We start from the raw sequence: 22226 nt of genomic DNA, 5'->3' as shown, positions 1-22226 counted from the left end.
AAGAGACGGAGCTATGAACCACAAAGTATCTAGTGCTTTCCACAGTAAGGCATTTTTGAATTGTCTAGGACACGCATCCCCAAACTCGGCCCTCCAGATGTTTTGGGACTACAATTCCCATCATCCCCGACCACTGGTCCTGTTAGCTAGGGATGATGGGAGTTGTAGTCCCAAAACATCTGGAGGGCTGAGTTTGCCTATGCCTGGCCTAGGCACTGTTCTCCTGCAATTTGCTGAAAGTGGAATTAACTGAGTGCTTCCACAAGGTGCAGAATAATGGTGATAGGAAAAGACCCTGGTGTTGGGAAAGATGGAGGGCACAAGGAGAAGGGGACAACGAGATGGTTGGATAGTGTTCTCGAAGCTACCAGCATGAGTTTGACCAAACTGCGGGAGGCAGTGGAAGACAGGAGTGCCTGGCGTGCTCTGGTCCATGGGGTCACGAAGAGTCGGACACAACTAAACGACCAAACAACAACAACATTCTCCAGAAACTTCCCACAGACCCTTCAAAAGAAAGAACAGGGAACACTGGAAGGCAAGAAGTTGTCTGTCTGGGTTCCCTGTTATTATTGAGTGCAGGAATTACGAACACTCTGAAGAAGTGTGTGAAACCAGCACCTTCATATCTGACCTCAGCCAGCCATTCATTTGCTTGGTGCCCTTTGATCAGGAATCTGTGGCCCTCAATGTTGTTGTAGTTCAGTTCCTATCAGCCAAAGCCAGTATGACCAATACTCGGGGAGAATGGGCAATGCTACTGTAGCAGGGGCAAATTTTGGTAACATCTCATAATGTGGCACCCAGTGCAAGGCCAAAATTTGGCACCCCCAGGTGAATCTTCTCAATTGTGGATCTTCTCAATTTTGTGCCCCCTCAGCTCCCTGTGCGTGGGAACTGCCAAAACCACCCTAGATCTGGTGCTGTCCGTAGGCCTCCCAGGTATCAAATACCTGCCTTAGGGCTCAGTTCCTTACCCAAAACATGAAATAAAACAGGCCAGCCTTAAAGGTTCACTTTAAATATGACTGAAATCATGTGTTGCAAGTGCCGTATTTTCCGCTCTATAAGACGCACTTTCCCCCTCTTAAAAAGTGTTATGTACTGAAGTTCTCACCATGGGCCAGCAGGGGGATACTGTAGATAGTTATGCAAATGAAGGATCGAAAGTGACATTCAGTAATTGGATAGTTTTAGAAAGTTGCTACAGTTACGTTCTTCTGGAGCTCTATATAAGCAGGCTGACTGAGCTCTTCAGTTCAGTTCTGTTCTGGCCTTTGAATAAACAAAAGCTGTTTGAAGAATCGCTGTGTCGTCTGATATGTTCGCCCACAACTTAACAAAAAGTAAGGGGAAATGTGTGTGCGTCTTATGGAGCCAATGCAGGCTGCGCAGCTATCACTGAAGCCAATCCCTCTTGCTCTCCTGACTTCAGGGATAGCCACGCAAAGCCTCCTGAGCACAGCAGGCCTGGCGTTTCCATTTCTCCTCCCGCTTTGCTGGAGAGGCGCTGCGCAGAGAGGGAGAGAATATTTTTCTTCTTGTTCTCCTCCTCTAAAACTAGGTGCATCTTATGGTCGGGTGTGTCTTACAGAGCGTGAAATGCGGCACTTTACGGGTTTAAAGCATTTCACATGTACAACCTATTTCAAATGCTAAGGATCGTTCATAGGAATAAGCAAAATTCCCAGCCTAGGTGGGTTCAAGCTGTCCCAGGTATTTAGCACAGGCATCCAGTTCTGGTAGGTGGATGGGGGAGAAGAATTATCTCATGCCATAAGGAATTAGGAAAACCACCTAATTAATCCATCATTGCCTCAGGTTTGCCTTTTAACTGCAGGAGGTAGTTAAGTACTAAAGTAATCTCACCTGCAGGGGGGCAAAAAAGAAACTCAGGAAATGCCTCTTTGGGGAAGAAGAATGTAGAAGAAATGTATTTATCCTCTCGCGGGCAAAGTCCCTAGGCTGGATTCTCACCTGCCTGATTCCTGGCATGGTTTGTGCTGACACAGATGTCAGCAAAATAACTTTGGGATGTCTACGCACAAACAAGCAGCTGGGAGAAAAAGGAAGCAAGCAAGATGTTATGCACAGGTGATGGGTACAAAAAAAAGGTTACATAAGGAACTCCGCCCTGACCCCACGAGACACCAGCAGAGAAAAGGGACTGCGCAAGACTAGAACAAGGCACAAACTTGTGTGCATATAGTAAACACCTAAAGAAACAGGAAACGGTAATGACAGGTAATAGCAAACACTGAAGATTTTGCCGCCTCTTTATACAATTAGCAGCTCAGCATAATCTTTACTAATATATATAGTATTACTAGTAACAAGTTCAGGAATGGGGAGCTTGTGGGGAACTCATTTTATGTCAGGTGGACAGAAAATGAGGAATGGTCAAGTTTCGAGAGTAATATAATAATAATAATAATAATAATAATAATAATAATAATAATAATAATACATGCATTAAACCCCAAAGAAGGGCATTACTCATTCAAGGGCCTCTCACCAATTAGGTACTGAAGATAAATTTCATGATTTGCATAAGCCAAGGAGAAAGAGTTGACAAGACTTATGGGGAACATGATAGCGATTAGCAGAATCTGTATCTTGTCTTTAATCCCACAAGCTACCTGCTATGCGGTTGAATTCCCACCTTGGCCAATCACTTCCAAGTATACTTCTGTAGTTTGCCACCATAGAAAAGATCCCTCTCTTCTTCCACTGTTTAAGCCAAAGGTCAATTTTTTTCTTGCTAAGTAATAAAATGCCTCGATTTACATCAAGGCAATAAACAACTATTTTACTTTTAAAAGACAACTGAAGGCAGCCCTCTTTAGGGAAGTTTTTAATGTCTAATGCTGTATTGTTTTTAATATTCAGTTGGAAGCCGCCCAGAGTGGCTGGGGAAACCCAGCCAGATGGGCGGGGTATAAATTATTATTATTATTATTATTATTTGACTGGCTGCCTTTGGTCCAGGCAATGTGGCTGCTGTTTCACTCGCCTCCAGGCCCAGGGACTGTGGCTGGTTGTCGCTGCACCTCCATAATAAACAATTTAAAATCCCTAACATATGGGGGGGGATATTTATTATTTATTTAATGAATTTATATACCCCCCCCCATATACCCAAAGGTCTCAGGGTGGTTCACAGAACAAAAATGCTCTGTGAGGAATAAGAAAAGCACTCTCACAGATGTGCAAAAAGCATGGATTAATCCTTAACTAGTGAAGAGTTAAAAGTGGCAACTCTCATTTCCATGGGGGGGGGGCGCAAGAGAAAACTGAAGGGATTACATGGTGTTTACTTCAGTACACACGAGTCCACATTAACCTCTTTTCCAAATTTAGGCACACCCCAGGGAAAATAAATTCTGCAGATGTACATTTCTAAAGGGCATCCTCTTTGATGCACAACGTTATCCCCAAAAAAAGCGGAAGTCACGCAGCAGCCTTCTCAGGTCTCTCTCGGCCTCAGGCACATAAACTGAGAACATGTGGGTTGTTGCTGCTTGAGTCCATTTCAATGCGCAACATTAGGATTCATTTCACCAGAGTGCGCAGGCCCCGTCACCCACTGTCTATAATAAATCTGTTTTATTATCTACAGAGAAGGGGGCCCTTCTTAGAAAAGAAAAAGAACTGATATTGCCAGTGCCCCCAAATAACTCTTGAGGGCTGTATTTGCTCATGTGCTTGGGGAAGAGGGAGAACAGAGAAAAGGTCAGAAGAATGTTAATTTGCAGTGCACATTATATAACAAAGAGCAATTTGTCTTATTCTACAGAAAATCATACTGCATTGAAAAATATTGCCGGCATCATTCTGACACGGCAAACAAATCCAGAAATTTGGAGCATTGTGCAATTTTTTTAACATATCAATTTGGGGAGTGGGGGAGGGAAGCAATCACAAAGTGGCACAAATTCTCCATTATTATGTTATTGCTCATCAGTCATATTGATATATGACTACATAGCCAAGGGCAGAGGACTCAAATTTGCATTCAGGCTGTTTTACCATTAAGACCAAACTAGAAGTGTCATGGGAATTGCTTGAATGCAATAAACATGCAATTTTTAAAAAATGTAAAAAGGATGAGAGGAAGTCTGCTCATAGAGAATAGAGATGAGGGCTTTAACTCTCTCAAGTCCCTAACCCCACACCCCACAAATAATCCTGACTTAAAAAAATACTTTATCCACTGCTTTCCAGTATACCTGAAGGAACGTCTCCACCCCCATCGTTCTGCCCGGACACTGAGGTCCAGCGCCGAGGGCCTTCTGGCGGTTCCCTCGCTGCGAGAAGCCAAGTTACAGGGAACCAGGCAGAGGGCCTTCTCGGTAGTGGCACCCGCCCTGTGGAACACCCTCCCATCAGATGTCAAAGAGAACAACAACTACCAGACTTTTAGAAGACATCTGAAGGCAGCCCTGTTTAGGGAAGCTTTTAATATTTAATAGGTTATTGTATTTTAATATTCTGTTGGAAGCCGTCCAGGGTGGCTGGGGAAACCCAGCCAGATGGGTGGAATAATAATAATAATAATAATAATAATAATAATAATAATAATAATAATAATAATAGTTTATTATTATTATTATTATTATTATTATTATTATTATTATTATTATTATTATTATTTTCAAGAAAAATATGTGCCAGAACTCACCATGAATATGTTACAATAAGTCACTGGGCGACTCGGAGCAGTCCTGAACAGATGGTGGTTTGACCCATGGACATCTTAAGTAACGGTAAAGAGACCCCTGACCGTTAGGTCCAGTCATGGATGACTCTGGGGTTGCGGCGCTCATCTTGCTTTACTGGCCAAGGGAGCCAGCATATGTCCACAGACAGCATCCGGGTCATGTTGGCCACTATGCCAACTATTAGCATGGCTAAGCCGCTTCTGGCGAACCAGAGCAGCACACGGAAATGCCGTTTACCTTCCCACTGGAGCGGTACCTATTTATTTACTTGCACTTTGACGTGCTTTCGAACTGCTAGGTTGGCAGGAGCAGGGACCGAGCAACGGGAGCTCACCCCGTCGCGGGTATTTGAACCGCCGACCTTCTGATTGGCAAGTCCTAGGCTCTGTGGTTTAACCCACAGAATACAAGTGTTGTTGACACAAAACCACACACACACACACACACACACACACACACACACACTACATAAATAGAAGTATAGAAGCATAACCACCCCACTCACCATTCCCCCACCCCCTTTTTTTCTTCCTAATTGTTTGAACCAGTTCATGAGCCAAGAACTTGTACATTGACCACTAACAATGAAACCTATATTATAGATATTTTCCCACATTTATTGTGCTATTTTTGTGATATACAAATGACATGTAGGGGGTGTGTGGGAACCATACACCATTTTCGCTAATTTCATTTACGATTTTGTTAAGAAAAAAATGGCTAAATGGTCTTTTCAAAGTCAACGCGGGTGGCTGTCTAATATTTCTTGGTTGGATTTTTCACTCGGCTCAGAGCAAGCCAGCAAACTACTGTACTTAAATTCACCTTACATTCAATAGGTACCAATGGGCACAGATCTTCCTTTAGACTGGTGGAAAAAAAGTGCAGGATGTTCTGAAAAGAACTCCACAAAACCAAAGCACCCACTTTTAAGAGGCGTTTCCCCTTCCTTTAAACAAAAAAACAAAACAAAAAAAAAACCTAAAGCACCACTACAAAATCAGTGTTTTGAGTGCAGTTGCCAAAAGAATTGCAGTAGGAAAGTTTATCTGCACAGACTTAGGAAACCCATTTCTAATCCCTCTCTGTTTATTAGGAATAGCCCCCCCTTCCCCCATGCCATGGAGAATTTGTCATCAGGCCAGCAGCCTGGGGACTCTTCCTTTGCTGCCATGGCAACTTATCTGCATCATCTACAATGCCCTGTGGATAGTCTTCCTCAAGTCCTAGTTTCAGCGGAAAACAGGGAGTCAAGAGAACTCTAGTCATCTGTCTTTCCCATTAATACAAGTCGCATTCAGAGGGAGGGGAGGCTGAAGAGGATTAAAATCGACAACAAATTTGTCAAGAAGCATTATGTTTCGGGGGAAAAGAAGCCTTTTAGCTCAGGCTCTGCAGGATTCCCTATACGCACAAGTACAACACAACTATAGATTTTTTTCTTCTTTTGAAAAAGGCTCATGAAAGGGTCTCCCTCTGCAAAGCTCTCAAACGAAACAGTGCTGGCTAGCTTGTTCAAACATCTCTGGCCGTTCAAAGTCACACAGAGAAATGGGCCCGTTTCTTAGCTACAGAACTGAAATGGTAGCTCCACAGGAAGGCCGTCAGAGATCATGAAGCACTTTCTTCCCTGCTGGTTTAAGAAGTCCAAATTTGGGTTTCTGTAGACATGTGGCGGTATTTGCAACCATTTTGTCTCACTCACTTCCCCCATTTTATTCAAGACCCATGAATTGGAGGGAGAGAGAGAGGCCTGTTTTGTCCACTGGCTTAAATGGAGGCAGAGTGGTTAAAAGTGGATGGCAGATGTTTTCTTCTCAGGTCATCCTATTAAGAATGTCACCTGACCTTAAAATGACATTTGTCACAGCTGATGGCCCACAGCAGGCCATTTGCAAACCGGCAGTCTGATCCAAGAGCAATCAATCCCTTTTCCACTGGGTGGAGACAAGAAGAGAGGGAGCCAGGGTTGCTGCCACACACTCCTGGCTTTAGCCTTGCCCACAATCACCCATGGCAGATCACTCCTAAATGTATGTGGCCCTCAATTTTAAGAAAATATTGCCCAGCCTTGAGCTAAGAGAGGCAGCTGCTTGAGGCTGTGCTTGCAGACCTTCCAAGTGTCCCTATTTTCCAGGGGGACGTTCTGGATTTACAGAAGCCGTCCCGGTTTCTGATCTGACCCTAGAATGTCCTGCTTTACCTAGGATGTTCCTATTTTCATTGAAGAAATGTTAGAGAGTATGTGACCCTTGAGTCAAGGAGATAAGTACCGTATTTTTTGCACCATAACACTCACTTTTTTCCTCCTAAAAAGTAAGGGGAAATGTCTGTGCGTGTTATGGAGGAAATGCCTACGGGTGGCATGCCTACGGATTTTCCTCCCCTAAAAACTACGTGCGTGTTATGGTCGGGTGCGTGTTATAGAGCGAAAAATACGGTAACTATACAACCTTTAGAAGAGATCTGAAGGCAGCCCTGTAGTGGGAAGCTTAAAAATTTTTTTTTTAAAATGTTATATTACGTTTTTATATGTGTTGGAAGCTGCCCAGAGGGGCTGGGGCAACCCAGTCAGATAGCCGTGGTATAAATTATCAAATTATTATTTTATTATGGTGGAATAGGACATCCATATTTGCATTGGCTGGACTGTGGTCTTGAGGTTTCCTGCCCTTGCTTTAAAAAGACCTAAATATACAATAGTTAGCAGGTAGCAAGGTACGTGTGGGGGGGATTACCCTGAGCCCCCTAACCTTGCCTGCTGCCCTCAGTCCTAGCAGCAAGATTCAAGAGCCAGTCCTGTCAGCTTCTGTTTTTTTAAAATATTTATTATTATTTCATAAACAAAACAATAGAAACAAATTCCAACATTCAAACTACAAAAAGCAAAACAAAACAAAGATACCCAGTAGAAAAAACAGTTAATAGAAAAGAAATAAAAGAAAAAATAAAGAATGAGAACAAAGAGAAAAGGCAAAAATCAAAACTGAAAAATAGATTAATATTTTCAAATCTTATATTTTCTTCACTAGTTTCTTGACCTCCTCACACCTCCCATTTTGTATTCCAGTTCAGATATTTAATTCAGCAAATCCTTACCCTCTAACTTTCATCCTTACTCCATATGTTAACCTATTGTTATAAATATCCATTTTCAATTGTCAGTCCCTATTTACATTTTCTTAAGCATCTCTTAGTCCTGTCAGCTTCTGTATGCTCAGCAGGAGACGGGCGAGAGAGAGATGACACCTTGTCCTTTGCCTCGCAGCCGACCCGTCCAATGGACCTTATTTGACCATCAAGAGCCACCATTTTCCACTAAGAATTCAAGGGATCATGACTGTCGAGATTGCCAGTAAAGCCTGAGGTTTTCCCTGTGGTAGTTCTTTGAACCACAGGACTGCTTTGACCAAAGCTATTGAAACCGAGGATCAAATGACCCAAATACAGAGAGTTTAGGTGGACCACTTGCGCAGGATATTGTGGTCCACTTCAGGTGGACCACTTGCACAGGATGGCCATCTTTCTTTCTTCAGGTAGTGTTCAAATGTGTACTTAACAGCATAAAGGTAAAGGTAAAGGGACCCCTGACGATTAGGTCCAGTCGTGACCGACTCTGGGGTTGCGGCGCTCATCTCGCTTTACTGGCCAAGGGAGCCAGCATTTGTCCACAGACAGCATCTGGGTCATGTTGGCCACTATGCCAACTATTAGCATGACTAAGCCGCTTCTGGAGAACCAGAGCAGTGCACGGAAACACCATTTACCTTCCCGCCAGAGCGGTACCTTTTTTTTTTTTTACCACAGCGGTACCTATTTATCTACTTGCACTTTGACGTACTTTCGAACTGCTAGGTTGGCAGGAGCAGGGACTGAGCAACGGGAGCTCACTCTGTCGCAGGGATTCGAACCGCCAACCTTCTGATCAGCAAGCCCTAGGCTCTGTGGTTTAACCCACAGCACCACCTGCATCCCTTTAACAGCATATTGAACAGCAAATGTAGGAATTTTCCCAGCATAGAGATGAAGCACCAAGATGTGCAATCCTACACACATTTAACACTGACCTGCTTCTGAGCGCAGACCTCTATTTCATTTTGTGTGATAATATGGTTTATGCTCTACACAGGAAAGCCGCTCAGTAAACTTCAGATAAATGAGTCTTTCTTTCATTGTGCAGTTGGGTTTTTTAAATTCATCCTTTTGTGCTCCTAATTTGTCATAAGTGCACACACCCCCTTGCAGGAGCAGCAACAAAAGACCAGAATGATGACATAATAGATTCTGAACTCCCTCCTCCATCCTCTAGCGAGAGAGATTTGCTTTCTTCCTTAAGAATAAGCTGGCTGGTTAAAAATGAGAGACGAGAGATGATATTGAGCTCTCCTCCACAACCACCCACACACATAGTTGGTTTTAATCACAGATGAATGCGCTTGCTGCAATGCTGCATGTTTGTGTAAGAAGAAATGGCTTCCTAGTAGCTATAATAAAATAAGCCCTCATACCTTGTAAGGTGTGGGATAGGCAGCAAGGCAATGTTTGTAACTCATTGACTGCCACCATGACACTGGAGTACTAAATCTGGACACTTGGAATGCCCAATCTGTAGAGGTTTTTTATATTTTATTTTAAAGGGAGGAGCCAGAGAAAAAATGCACTCCTTCCAGTGTTAAGTAGCGTTAGACAGGGCAGTGGGCTGTTGGTGAGATCACTGAAATAAAAACTCTTGAATCAGTTCTAGGTTTCTGATTTAAAATGCTTCATTAACTGATTCAGGAGATATCGGCAGCTGTGCTGAAACAAAAGCAAACCGTATTTGCTAATTGGTGCTTACACTTGATGTAGATCCTGAAACTGTTTTCAAAAACCTATGTATGAAAGCATAGTATCCTGTTGTGCACAAATGGCACTGTTCTCCTTCTAGAAGGGAAAACACTCAAAGAGCTTCATTAACGTGTGAATCCAAAATTCCAGATCCCCCCAAACTGATGTCAAACTTTACTGCTAGTTTCATGCCATTTTGTGCTGCGAACCCTGCATTTTGTGCTGCCCCCGACAACCAAGTAATTGACACAGAAAATTGGGGTCACAAGTTAATGCCAAAAAATCCAACCTTGTCCGATTGACTCTAAAGAGGTGCCAGAGTTCTGAGCTCGTTTTGTGCTGCAAACCCGACGTTTTGTGAATCCAATCCCCGGAATCCAATCTTGTCTGATTGATTGGAAACTGCTGCCAAAGTGTTGTGCTAGTTCGGTGCCATTTTGTTAATGAAGTCCAAGCAAAGCTTCTCCAGCCAAAAAGACAAAGACAAATTTCATGCAGACACACTGGTCGTTGATACTTAACACATTGAGAGCATGCACACATAATATGTGCAGAAATTAGCATACTGTACAAAGGCAAAATTCACCTTATTGCTCCACCCACTTTTGCCCCTGACCGCACCCACCACTGGCATGCGGCCCCCAGCAGGTTGCTTAGAAAAACAGTGGGCCCCAGTTCCTCCCTCCAGTCCTGGCTTACCATGCCACTCAACCCTGGCTTGTGGTTTGGTTTTGGGCTTAAGAGTTTCTGTTGGTCTGGAGGAGAAGGACCACAAGCCAGGGTTTGGATGGCATGCCAAGCCAAATCATGGCTTCACTCTGAGCAACAACACAATAAAAGGAGAACCGGGTGCCACCATCTCCTCTCTAGGAACCCACACATTTGCATTTAGTCATGGTTTGGCTTGCAGTACACGTAAAACAGCTCATTGCTGAGCTTCTGATGAGGTTAATCTGATGTTTCTGCTAAATGTGGAAGGGGCTGCAGTAGCAAGTGCTGCTACACACACACACACACACACACACACACAGCCAGCCAAACAGCTTTGCCAGTCATGCCATAGTGACCTCTGAATGGACCAACTCATTTGGCTGCTCTTAAAAAGAAAAAAGAAAAGTTTAAGCTGCAGTTTCTGCTAAAAGCTGTAGCCAGGGGGCTGGTGGTTAATACTGCCATGCTTGTTTTATGTGATCTGCACTGGTTTCTGATTAGTTTCCAGGAGCTGGCTTTGACATTTGAAGCACTTAAGTATTTTACTCATTTAAAAACCTTTATAATAAACCACCTTTCCAAATGATACTCTGCCAAAGGCAGCTTTCATATTAAAATTCTGAAACATATCATTTCTACCCCTCTCCCCCCCCCACAAAAAACCACACACCTGTGTATCATAATACAAAGAGGAAGAATAGAGTTATTTGCAGATGAAGTGATTGTTGTAGATTCCATTCCTTTGGGTGACATTCCTGTAGTACATTTTTAAAGAGTGTTGCTTAAAAAAATTATTTGAAACTGGCATTATTGCATGCACATCCTCAACCCCAGTGGCCCCCAAACTATGTTTTGGGTTCCTTAGATGGAAGGTGATTGTTGACAAGAGCTGCTCAGTGCGAAAAGTACTAACAGCAGACAAAATTCCCTCAAAAGAAGCTTGCACTGACCTCTACTGATCTCTTGGAATAATTAAATTGGGGAGAATATGTTTTCCCCTCGTAATTGATGTCAGGGATGGGCAGACTTCAAGCTTACTTTTTTTTACTAGGACCCCTGATATCCACCAACCTGAGCCAAGCCAAACATACCATTAGAATCAAATAATTACGAGATCAGGAAACCATTTTTTTAAAAAAATCAGAATTCAATCGAACTTAAGTGTTTCCACCCCAGCACCTGTTCTTTATGCCCCTACCCCTGGGCATACTTTCTTCATTTCAGCAGAATAACTGGGAAGGGGGCGACAAGCAATGCTGTTGTTTCCAAGTTGGGAGTCAGAAATCCTCATGATAGACTTAAAGCCGCCCACGCCTCTCTAAAACTGATTTTACAACCTCTGTAGAAAAAAGGCACAAGTCAGTTATAAACACCAATCCTTGTTTTGCTTTATTTTCTAAAATAGTACAATGCTGTATTTTATTTTGTTGAATTGCAAAAGTATAAAAAACCCTTTAAAATGCACATAAACCATAATGAAACTCTAGAGAAAGATTATCTTTTTTGACACACGTAGGAGAACGGTTGATATCAAATTAAGTTTGCAAGAAAAATGAGCACTCTCGTTATTCCTTACAGTTTCCAGGAGACACGGGGAAAGGAAGAACGAGGCTGAGCTTCACAAATTCGCAGCTGCTTCTCACTTGCATAAGGTATTTCTGAACATTCTGCAAAAGTTAAAAATTCTATGAAACTAAAAAACAAAACAAAAAAACTCTCCTGTTGTTGAGGATGCTCCTAGCCTAGCTTGAAGGCACACATTTAAAAATGGAAAGTAAAGAAGTTGAGAAAGGAAGGGGAAGGAGTATTCTCTCTCCCTCCACTCCCAATTGCTTATGCATTGGCTTTGAAAGGTAGAATGACACATCTAAAAATGGCAGGAGTTTTCAAAAGCTGGACTTTTGCCAAGCAACTGCAAAGTAGCAGAGCGAAGGTGCAATTTTAAAGGGGGAAACACGAAACAGGAAGATACGTTTCCCTCCTAATGCAACCAATATCCATCTAGGACACTGGTGGTAGTAGGGGGGAGTTACAGGGGAAAGTAAGAGGCAAACCAAAAAACCTAAGCATCTACCCCTCCTACCACTTCTGAGTTGAATTGTGTCCTTTCCCAACCACTCTATGTACCAGCAGGGACATGGGACTCCCTGCCAAATATGTGGCTCCAGATTCCTGTTGTGGAATTGACTCTATTCTACTTAAAGCTTCTTTGAAGTACTTAAAAAAACCCCAACCCTAAATTACTAAAAGCTGACTGCTAACCTTCTATCCAAGTTACTATGAGGGGAAAACCTTTGTTGGCAGGTTTCACCTTCCAATTTAATTTCTGTTTTCACATTTCAATACTCAAGTTATAAAATGTAAACGAAATACAACTCAAATCAAGGGAGGAATAAACCTCAGCTTAAAAAAATAATAATTATTATTAATTATTTTCTTCTTCTCTTCATCATCTTTCTTGAGGTCTTCTTGGGGTGGAGCTCTTCAAAAGTGTCCTCTTCGCATTTCACTTCACTGTCCAAGTCTTTGTCATGGTCAAATTCTAAAAGAGGAAAAATTGTTCAATTTTAAAGACAAAACAACGTGCCAAGGAATACTTACTAAGCTGCATCCTAGCAAGGGGAAAAAAATTGTGGAGTCCCACAGCCTTGTTGTTCACTTTGTCATTGGCAAGTACGCCAGAATGGCTTAAATTTCTATTGTATCTAAAACGTTTTTCAACATATGTAAGCCTTAAGCCATCAAAAGGAGGTTAAACCTGCACTCGTTAGATGTCACTTATGAAATATCCCCTTGTACATGCAAGTTTAAACTTGTGAAAAAATGCTGCTAGAACTTTATGGGGTTTCACCCCTTTCTTCACTAATGAAGCTGCTGGATCTCATCTTGTTTCTTCTCTGGTCGCTTAGCCCCCAGTCCATGAGCTGCTCTGGGACAATGCATGAAAGATGTACTTTCCAATTACAGTGGTGCCTCACAAGACGAAAAGAATCCGTTCTGTGATTCTCTTCGTCTAGCGGTTTTTTCGTCTTGCGAAGCAAGCCCATTGACGGATTAGCGGATTAGCGCTATTAGCGGCTTATCGTCTTAGCGGATAAGCGGCTTAGAAAAAGGGGAGGGAAAGGGGAAAAAACCTGCAGGAACTCGCAAGATATTTTCGTCTTGCGAAGCAAGCCCATAGGAGATTCGTTTTGCGAAGCACCTCCAAAACAGAAAACTCTTTCGTCTAGCGAGTTTTCCGTCTTGCGAGGCATTCGTCTTGCGGGGCACCACTGTACTGTATCGCCTTACTGAGAAGAGCCAGCTGAACTTTTGTCGTGCAGCTAATAAAAGGTCCGTGAACCTCTGTTCCGAAAATAAAAGTGAGGATCCTAATCTCCTTTCTCAGCAAGTTCATCTTGACCCCGATTCAGAAAACACACGATTTTGGGGTAGGGTGGCGGAAGGGTTGTGCGTGAAAATAATCCAACTTCAATAGGACACCTTGAAGTTGATGCTTCTGTTTAAATGCCTTACTGCAGTGGTTTTCAACCAGTGTGGCGTGCCGCCCTGGGGTGCCTTGAATGATGGTCAGGGGTGCCATGGGCAACACTGGCCTCTGTCCCTCTTTCCTTCTCTCCCTCCTGATGCCCTCTTGCATCTCTGCCTCCCAAAGGCTTGTATAGCTGTTTGTATAGCTATATACAAAGCTTGTATAGCTGGCTACAAGCTCTGTAGGTGAATGGTGCCTCTGGAGCTGGCCAGGAGGTGCTGGTTGCCAGGGGCTGAGGTGGCAAGAAAGTGGGCGAGGGAGTCCAGCCAGCCAGCCAGCGTGCCAGCCCTTGCTGTTGGGAATGGCAGACAAGTCCCAGGCCCCTGTGGGGCAGTGTGAGAAGGCACCTCTCTTTGGGGCAAGGGTGGCAGCTCAGAGATCAGGGGCGGTGGTGGCAGCTGCCCAGAGGACTCCCAAGGAGATGGGAGGAGGCCGAGGGAACATTCCCCAAGGGAGGGTGTTCAAAAAAAGGGTGAGGGACTGCCAGCTCAGCAGGCAAGGGGTGACATAACAGGGCTCCTGAGTCCCACAGGGGAGCTGCAGGAAGAATATGGTTGTTCAAGGGAGCTGTAGACTCAAAAAGGGTGAAAACCTCCGCCTTACTGAATGGCCCATGTGTCAATTCTAATTGCCAAAAGGAGGAGAATGAAAATTCCCTGTCCCTTCAGCAGTTGAGTAAGAAAGGAAGAATTTAGTCAAGGAAAGCTCCTGACCTAGCAATAAGGCTGCATACATACTGAATCCACTATCTCAAATTACAAGTTCCATGCTAAGTAACTGAATGGGCTGCCAGCATGGTATATCACTATTCTTACAAGCCACAATACTGCTCACTTCTAAACAATACAATACACGCTTCAGTTTTAACAGATGTAACATTATATAGTGAGCTGCATGTACTTAAAATTTAAAACGTACCTTCCTCCTTTAGTAGGCGGGACTCCGTTTCCTTCAGCCAATTAGAAGCTTTGTCTACATTAGAATTCAAATTGCTAGCCAACTTGGACATGGTTTCTTCAGCTAAAACGTAACACAAAAAGATGTAACCAATTAGGATCATAGGTGTAATGGGAAGGGGTAACACCCCATTTAACACTTATTACAGGAATGTAGAAACAATGGAAGTTTGGGACAAGGGGTGGGCAGGAAACCACTACTTTCATCTGAAAAGGCAAGCCATTATTTAACTGTATATGTGCACGATGGCTGGTTCCTTATGAAGTGCTAGGCATTAGATCTAACACTTCATTACTGGAGTGGGCTGTTGTTGCTGTTGAAAAGTCACATCTGCATAGTGTGGGTCCTGCCAGAATGCTTATATTCACTAAATAATTTTGATGAATGACATTTCAGTATCATTCCCTGCAAAGGAAAACATTCCCTGACTGCTGAGATGATAGACGTTGAAACAACTGAAATGCCTTACCATCAGCCCATGCCTTTCTCCTATAGATGTCCTCCACCATATCAGAAATCTTCTTAATAGCCGCTTGGATTCTACTTTGCATGTGGTTAGACTGCTCATTGGATGCAAAGTGGCCTTTGATGCACGTGCTATCGGCAATACTTCCCATCACATCCATCCCCTTTCGGATTAATGGCTCCACGTTAATTCTGAAAAACTCAAAATACCTCTGGTAAGAGGCAAAATTATTTCCATGTTCGTCCAGCATGATGTGATTTTCAAACGTTTCACCAGCGGCAAAAATTTCATTTCTGTCCATGTTCTCTTCCCAGTCTGCCTCTGTTGGTGTTGTCATTTCTGTGGGTTCTTTTTCAGAAGGTTCTGTCTGAGCAGCAAAGTTTGCAGGCCTTTGGAGAAATTTGACTCCACAAAGGTCACACTGTGTTGGGTCAACGTCTGCTTTTTTGAAGACTCCCAGTGCCATATCCGGGGATTCTTGCTTTGAAGAGGAAATCCTTTTCCATCTAATGCAACAGTAGACAAACAGGAAAAGGCCCCGCAGCTTCCGCTTGGCAGAAGCTTTCTGCTGTTGCTTCTGTTGCCTTGTCCATGCTATATTGGCTAATGGGTCTTCTCTCTCTTCGATGTACATGTCTTTTTCAAGATCTATTTCTGCCTCTTCAAAATTCCTTGCCTGGCTCAGATATGCAAATCTGTCCAAGTCGGCAACCTCAAAGTAGATACCTCTGACAGGTTTGTTGTTCTCATACTTAGTAACCCTCGTTCCTTTAGGGTCCCACCTCCAACAACAGTCCGCTAAAAACTCTGTATCTCGACAAAGCAGCAGCTCCTTGAGGCCATCGACTACTTCTTTAACACTGGAAGTCCCACTCATCAGATCCACAATCTTAATCAATCTTTCAGGCACCTTGGAAGGGTAGTCCCTTTTCAGTTCTGCAAGGAATTCTCGGAGGGTGGGAAAAATTTTGTCTAAAAGATCTTTATATTTCCAACCAAGCACCTGATCAGCATTCACCCACATCACTAAGCAAAGCACCACAGTGCGCTCAGCTTCCCCAGACACGATGAAGCCAAGGTCACCAAAAGCATCAAAGAGTACATTGAAGTTTTCATACCCACACAGAACATTGGCTAAATATCTCAGGTGAACCTTAAATTCCTTTACGGCTTGCTTTGTGTCCTGTGGCTTATACTCTTGTATGACAGAAAAGGTGAAGGCGTCTTTAAACCGGTCCCCTCTTGTGAATAAATAGTCCCAGTAATGGAAGAGGGCAATATAACTCTTGGGAAGGCAGAGAGTCATGGTTTTGCAGAGGCGCATGAGGACAGCACAACACAGGACAAACTGAAATTCCAGCAAAGCCACAGTGTTTCCTATGCTTGGAATTAAAGGGTCAACACATTTCTTCACCAAGACATTCATGAAACGATAAAAAAACCACCTGCACCGCTCAAGGTTTCTGTGACTGTAGAGCTGGTCCATGGATTCCTGCAAGAGTCTGATGAAAGACAAGTGTGTGCTTTCAGCATTCCCTGCATATTTATCAGGTAGCAGCATTCCATATCTGCCCTCTATCCCTTTGGATCTCCCTCTCCCCCTTTCATCCGCCATCTTCAGTTCTCTATTATAGTCATCTTCTTCTCTGGAAAGGAGTCTATCAAACTCTTCGGGGTAAGTGGAAGTAAAGGCAAAGACCTGCATCATTCTCAGCCACAGATCCGTCGATTCTCTCCTGTTCTGGGCCGTCTCGTTTCTAAATTCAGACCGGATGCATTCTCTCAGAACCGCCCTGCAAGGATTAGAATTTTTATGGCTAAAGCGATAAAGGCTCAGGATCTGTTTGCATACCATTGGATTTTCGGACACCATCCTCAGGTGGAAATGCTTGGGAAATAGTGCATTGATAAGAGATTTGCACAGTGCGTACTTATCAGCGGTCAATAGCTCATCAATGGCATTGGGTTCATGAAGCAAATCTTTTGGGAACACTTGCTTGGCTTCTAACAGAAGCCCATTTATTGCAGCCAGGTGCATTTTACACCGAAATATAGATTTTATCTCGTGACGTGACAGGGAGCTATGGAAGTCGTCACAGGTTTCGTCCTCACACTTCAAGCCAGCAATAAACTTTGCGCAAATATTTGGGAAGCTCAGACCATGTAAATGGTGAATAATGGCAGTAAGCCTATTCAACAAATGTTTATTCAGTGCAAATTTCACCTCTTCCAGGCTTACACTGAGCTTATCACTTGTTCTCTTTTCTCTCTGTTTGTAACTCTCGGACAAATGTTCTAGAATACAGCCCGCTTCGTTCTGGGAGACCTGACAACTTTCCCCGTCTATCAGGACAATTCCAAAGTATTCAAAACACGACTTCACCATTTCCTTCTCGGCGTTGGTGCCTGCTTTTTTGAAAGCCTTGACCAGATTTAGAAGGGCTTCGATTCCATAGGATGTTAATCCCAAGATGGCCTCACTCTTGACATCACAGCTTGTTGCTCCAAACAGAGCTTCCACGGCGCCAGCATTGTGATTCACACGCAAAAACATTCCAAAGGCCTCCTCCAACATATAGAAGTCTTTCTCTAAAAGTCCAATCAAATAGGTAGCTTCTGCGCTACCAGACTTTTGGTCTGTTCGCTGAAAGAGATCTAAGGCTTCGCTCAAGATGTCTCTCACGTTCTCCACCTTACAAATGCCTGCCACACTAAGGCGGGCTGCAGCAAGCAGACACGATGCTCGGAACTCTTTTTGGTTAGTGAGCTTGGCTGCTTCCAGTACAAAGCCATGTTGCATCATCAGCTTTGCGGCTTCTTCGTCTTTGCCTTCCCTCTTCAGCAGGTCAGCAGCTTCAGCAAAGCATTTGTGCGTTTTCAAGAACACAAGCTGGTCTTCGGTGTCAAGGTGAGACAGCACCTCCTTCATTTCACTCATCTTGTTTGTGCGCAGGTACTTGGCAGCAGCTTCCAAATAAAACTGGTTTGCTGTGTATGAAAGTTTGGAAATTGGCAGTCCTTCTTTTCTCATCATCTTTTGATACCTGAAACAGACATATACAAGTAAACTTCAGCAGGGAATTGGAAGTAGATGCACAACTTAACATCCAGTGAGATGTTACCTCAGCTACAAGTTGTTCTGGAGACTCAGAGCTTAATGTGAAGTTGAGCCAGGTCTGAGCTAGCTGATACTATTTCCGATTTCCCTTTCTTCATAATACTGGTGTTTGGTTTTATTATTGGTGTATATTTCATATTATGGTTTATAGTCTGGTTATATGTCATGGCATTTGGCTAGTACAATCAAGCTCATTGGTTGAGCGACTGAATGATTTTCAGAGCTGATTTAAAAACAAAAAAGTACTGGGCACTGTTTCTTTTTTAAAAAAAAATCAGCACTTTTACATTTCTATTAGATCTTTGTATTTGCACTGTAGAAATGGCTTAAATCGGGGTCAGCAAACTTTTTCAGCAGGGGACCGGTCCACTGTCCTTCAGACCTTGTGGGGACCTTGTGAATTCCTATGCCCCACAAATAACCCAGAGATGCATTTTAAATAAAAGGAGACATTCTACTCATGTAAAAACACACCGATTCCTGGACCATTCGCAGGCCGGATTTAGAAGGCGATTGGGCCGGATCTGACCCCCAGGCCTTGGTTTGCCTACCCATGGCTTAAACTATTCCAAGTGAAGTATTAACATTTTCATAGGCTACTTAGATATGCGGTTTTAAATGGCATGCATTGCAACCCAAGTACACAAATCAGCAATCTTTTCAAAAAAACTGGCAAGGCAGAAGAAATGCTATTTTTTAATGAAACAGGTTCTTTATATACAGACCTTTCAACAGATTTTGCTGCTTCTTCATACAGCTCCTCGTGGCAACACATTTTAAGCGCTAGATCAAACTCTTGCATCTGCTCAAAACATCTGTATGCATCTTTGTAGTATTGTCCTCTTTTATAGTAATATGCCGCTTCTTTCACCTGTACGATGATGACACCACATGGATGCTTACATCAAGCATACAATAGCTGGCAACACCTTTCTAATTCTAGCAAATAGGGCTAGACTGACTGCAAGATGAGCCAACTTGCTTATGCTAATAGATCGGACATCAGATAGGAGTTTAGTTATCACCCGGAGTTTACTCAAGCACCACATATTTCAAGTGAATAAATACACATTCAGCAGCAAGTCACCAAGGGTACCACAACAAATGTAAACGAAATCAAATCATGTGCATGCATGTGTGATCCAGCCCTATCTGTGACAAATTTCTCCCTTTAAACACTTCTCACAATAGAAAGGAAATTGATTTGTCTGTCCTCATCACACAACACAAGGGCCAGCTTAAAATATTTACTGGTTCCTAGATTTTTACCACACTCTCTCCCCTCCCCCAATCCTCTGCTTCTCCATGGCTGACCTCAATTAAGTCTCACCCACTTACATAAAATTAAGGATTCATATGCCCACATCCACACAACACACATATTCTGTTGGGACAACCACGTGTACACCAAGCTAGCTTTCATATCTGCCTACCGACTATGCAAAAGTGAAGGAATATGAACAACAGAAAATATGAAATAAGAAACCTTTTGCATGCAGAGTAGCTGTAGGATAAAATATACTGACCCAAACAGCTCTCCTGAGTCAAATGTCACTTCCATTAACTGTTAAAATAGCTCTCAATGCAATGCTTTGATGAGCAGAGATACAGTAAATCAACTTGGACTTTTTACTCTCCCATAGTGAAATACTAAAGAGTCCCCAAAAATAAACTGGACAATGAAAGATAAAGAAGTGGGAAAACCACATTTACCTTTCCTAATTTTTCATAAAGTTGTGCACAAAGCTGGTACTCTTTGGCGTGGATTAGGCATTTGAGAGCCAAATTTGGTTCATCACATTCTAGGTAAGTTTTAGCCAGTTCCATATATTCCATTTGCTTCTCTCTGTTTTTAGATATATATATATATAGAGAGAGAAATAAAACAAAGCAATCACATTTTGGAAAATAGGCAGCCAATTGATTCAAGGTATTTCATTCCATTAGCTATTTTAAAACATTAACAAGCTGAGACAGAAACAGATTCCAACATGTGCAAGAAATATAATAAACAGTGACTTCATTGCTCTAAAAGGGACCTCAAGTCTTCTTTTTGAATGAAGCCATGGTCTATGTTACATCCATCACAACTGTCTTTATTGGAAGCAAAAAGGAGTAAAGTAGTTATGACAAATTTGTTCCATTGGCTTCAAAAGGAAGCTCTAGATATGGAAAGGCCAGGCAGGAGAAAGTCTGACGGAGAAACTATGTGGAATGATAATTGCAGGAAGCAGAGGTGGTAGCAGCATCCTAAAGAGCTGGGTGTGCACCCTAGAGTAAAGCAAGATATTTACTTTTTATAGCATCTAAGTAAGATAGGAAGCCTAATACTGCCACAGATTCCCTATCACCACCATGCCAATTCACAAGTCACAGCAAGCCACAAATAATGATTTACCACGAATACACAATTGTTCTTGTGACTCTCTACTAGCAAGTGCAAAGAACAAAGCAAGATTGAACCTTGGGCTGCAAATCATGGTTTGCTTGGACCGAAATGAAACAACCAATCTCTGGTTCAAATTAACACTAAACCAAGGATTATGGCAGGCATAGGCAAACTCAGCCCTCCAGATATTTTGGGACTACAATTCCCATCATCCCTGACCACTGGTCCTGTTAGCTAGGGATGATGGGAGTTGTAGTCCCAAAAAACATCTGGAGGGCCGAGTTTGCCTATGACTGGATTATGCTTTGTTGCTTCTGTGTGCTTAAATTGGGGGAGGGCAATGTTTGCTGCAAACCAGCGTTTACAGTGATGCATCAACTGACCTTTAACCAAAAACTGTCAAACAGATTTATGTTTTTTACGTCTAGAAAACACTTACCTGGGGTTCATTTTCTTTGACTGTACTTTAAGCACAGCGTCATGTGCCAAGGCTAGTTTTTCCTTCTCAGTTGCTCCTCCTTTTTGATAGCATTTAGCAGCCACCTGAAACAGGAAAGCAACATTTATCCAGAGCGCCGGTTGTTTCACAGAGGAGCAGTGCTACCCACTTATTTGAATGGCAGACAACAGACCAGGCAGGCTTGCTAGTTGTTGGGTGTGTTGTTGTTTTTTAAATCATCTCTTGCTCCTGTGCCTGTAACAGTATCTTGACCTGCGGCCATTTGAGATACCAAAGCTTCCCCAAAAAGCAGCGCTCCTAGAAGGCTTCACAAAGTGCCCGAACAGATGCTTGTAGGAAGCCCACAAGTGGATCGCTGCCCTTCTTCACTGTTGCTGCCCACCCCCAAAACAAAACTCAACATGGAGCTTCCATCTAGTCATCATAGCAAATAGCCGCAGATAGACCTTCCCTCCATGAATTATCTGTTGAAAATCATCTGTGTTGGGGGGTCGCCGGGAGGCAGGACAGGCCCCCTGGCAAATGACATATACATGCCAGCCCATCTCTCCCTTCTTCGTGCTGCTCGGGAGATCCATCAACCTACTTCCCCGACGTGCTTCCGTGACTCATGTCTTGAGACGATGAGCACATATTGACTTAGCAGAGTCAATAACAGCAGAGCTAGCCTTGAGGTGTGAGTACTAAGCTACTTTTATTATATACAAATCAGGACAAAGGAAACCATGGCTCCTCTCTCTCTCTTCTTCCCCAGAGAGAAGGAATACAACAGTACAACAGAGTGGCACAGTGTAAAAACAACATCCGCTCCCATGACTCCATCAGTGATGGAATGTAAACACAGACATGTGATGAAACAATCCCACATATCTGCACAACGGGGGAATGGAATTCCAACACTAAGCAGCTATCGCTCTTCACATCTTGCAGCAGTGAACTGTTGGGAATCAAGCCTTTATCAGGAGAAACTGGCCACTCTCCAGGCACCCGGCTTGATCTCCGGTTGACCTCCCTGTCTGCATTCCCCGGCAGGATACAGGCTGAG

At 43.1% G+C, this 22226-nt stretch overlaps 1 protein-coding gene across 1 annotated transcript in view; it reads right to left on the bottom strand.

The window, feature by feature from the left end:
• Nucleotides 1–11622: 11622 nt before the first annotated feature.
• The window catches only part of TRANK1 (tetratricopeptide repeat and ankyrin repeat containing 1), a 51020-nt gene continuing 40416 nt past the window's right edge, over nucleotides 11623–22226 (bottom strand). The window contains exons 19-24 of the mRNA XM_082192696.1: nucleotides 21161–21264; nucleotides 20046–20178; nucleotides 19058–19203; nucleotides 15218–18258; nucleotides 14710–14811; nucleotides 11623–12801 (exon numbers count right to left, since the gene is read on the bottom strand). Of these exons, the coding sequence (XP_082048822.1) occupies nucleotides 12689–12801; nucleotides 14710–14811; nucleotides 15218–18258; nucleotides 19058–19203; nucleotides 20046–20178; nucleotides 21161–21264 (3639 nt within the window). The 3' untranslated portion in view covers nucleotides 11623–12688. The remainder of the gene's footprint in view (nucleotides 12802–14709; nucleotides 14812–15217; nucleotides 18259–19057; nucleotides 19204–20045; nucleotides 20179–21160; nucleotides 21265–22226) is intronic.

Source organism: Podarcis vaucheri (genome assembly GCF_965113315.1).
Source record: "Podarcis vaucheri genome assembly, chromosome: 12".
NCBI lineage: Eukaryota > Metazoa > Chordata > Lepidosauria > Squamata > Lacertidae > Podarcis > Podarcis vaucheri.
This window is presented reverse-complemented; position numbering and strand designations above follow the sequence as displayed.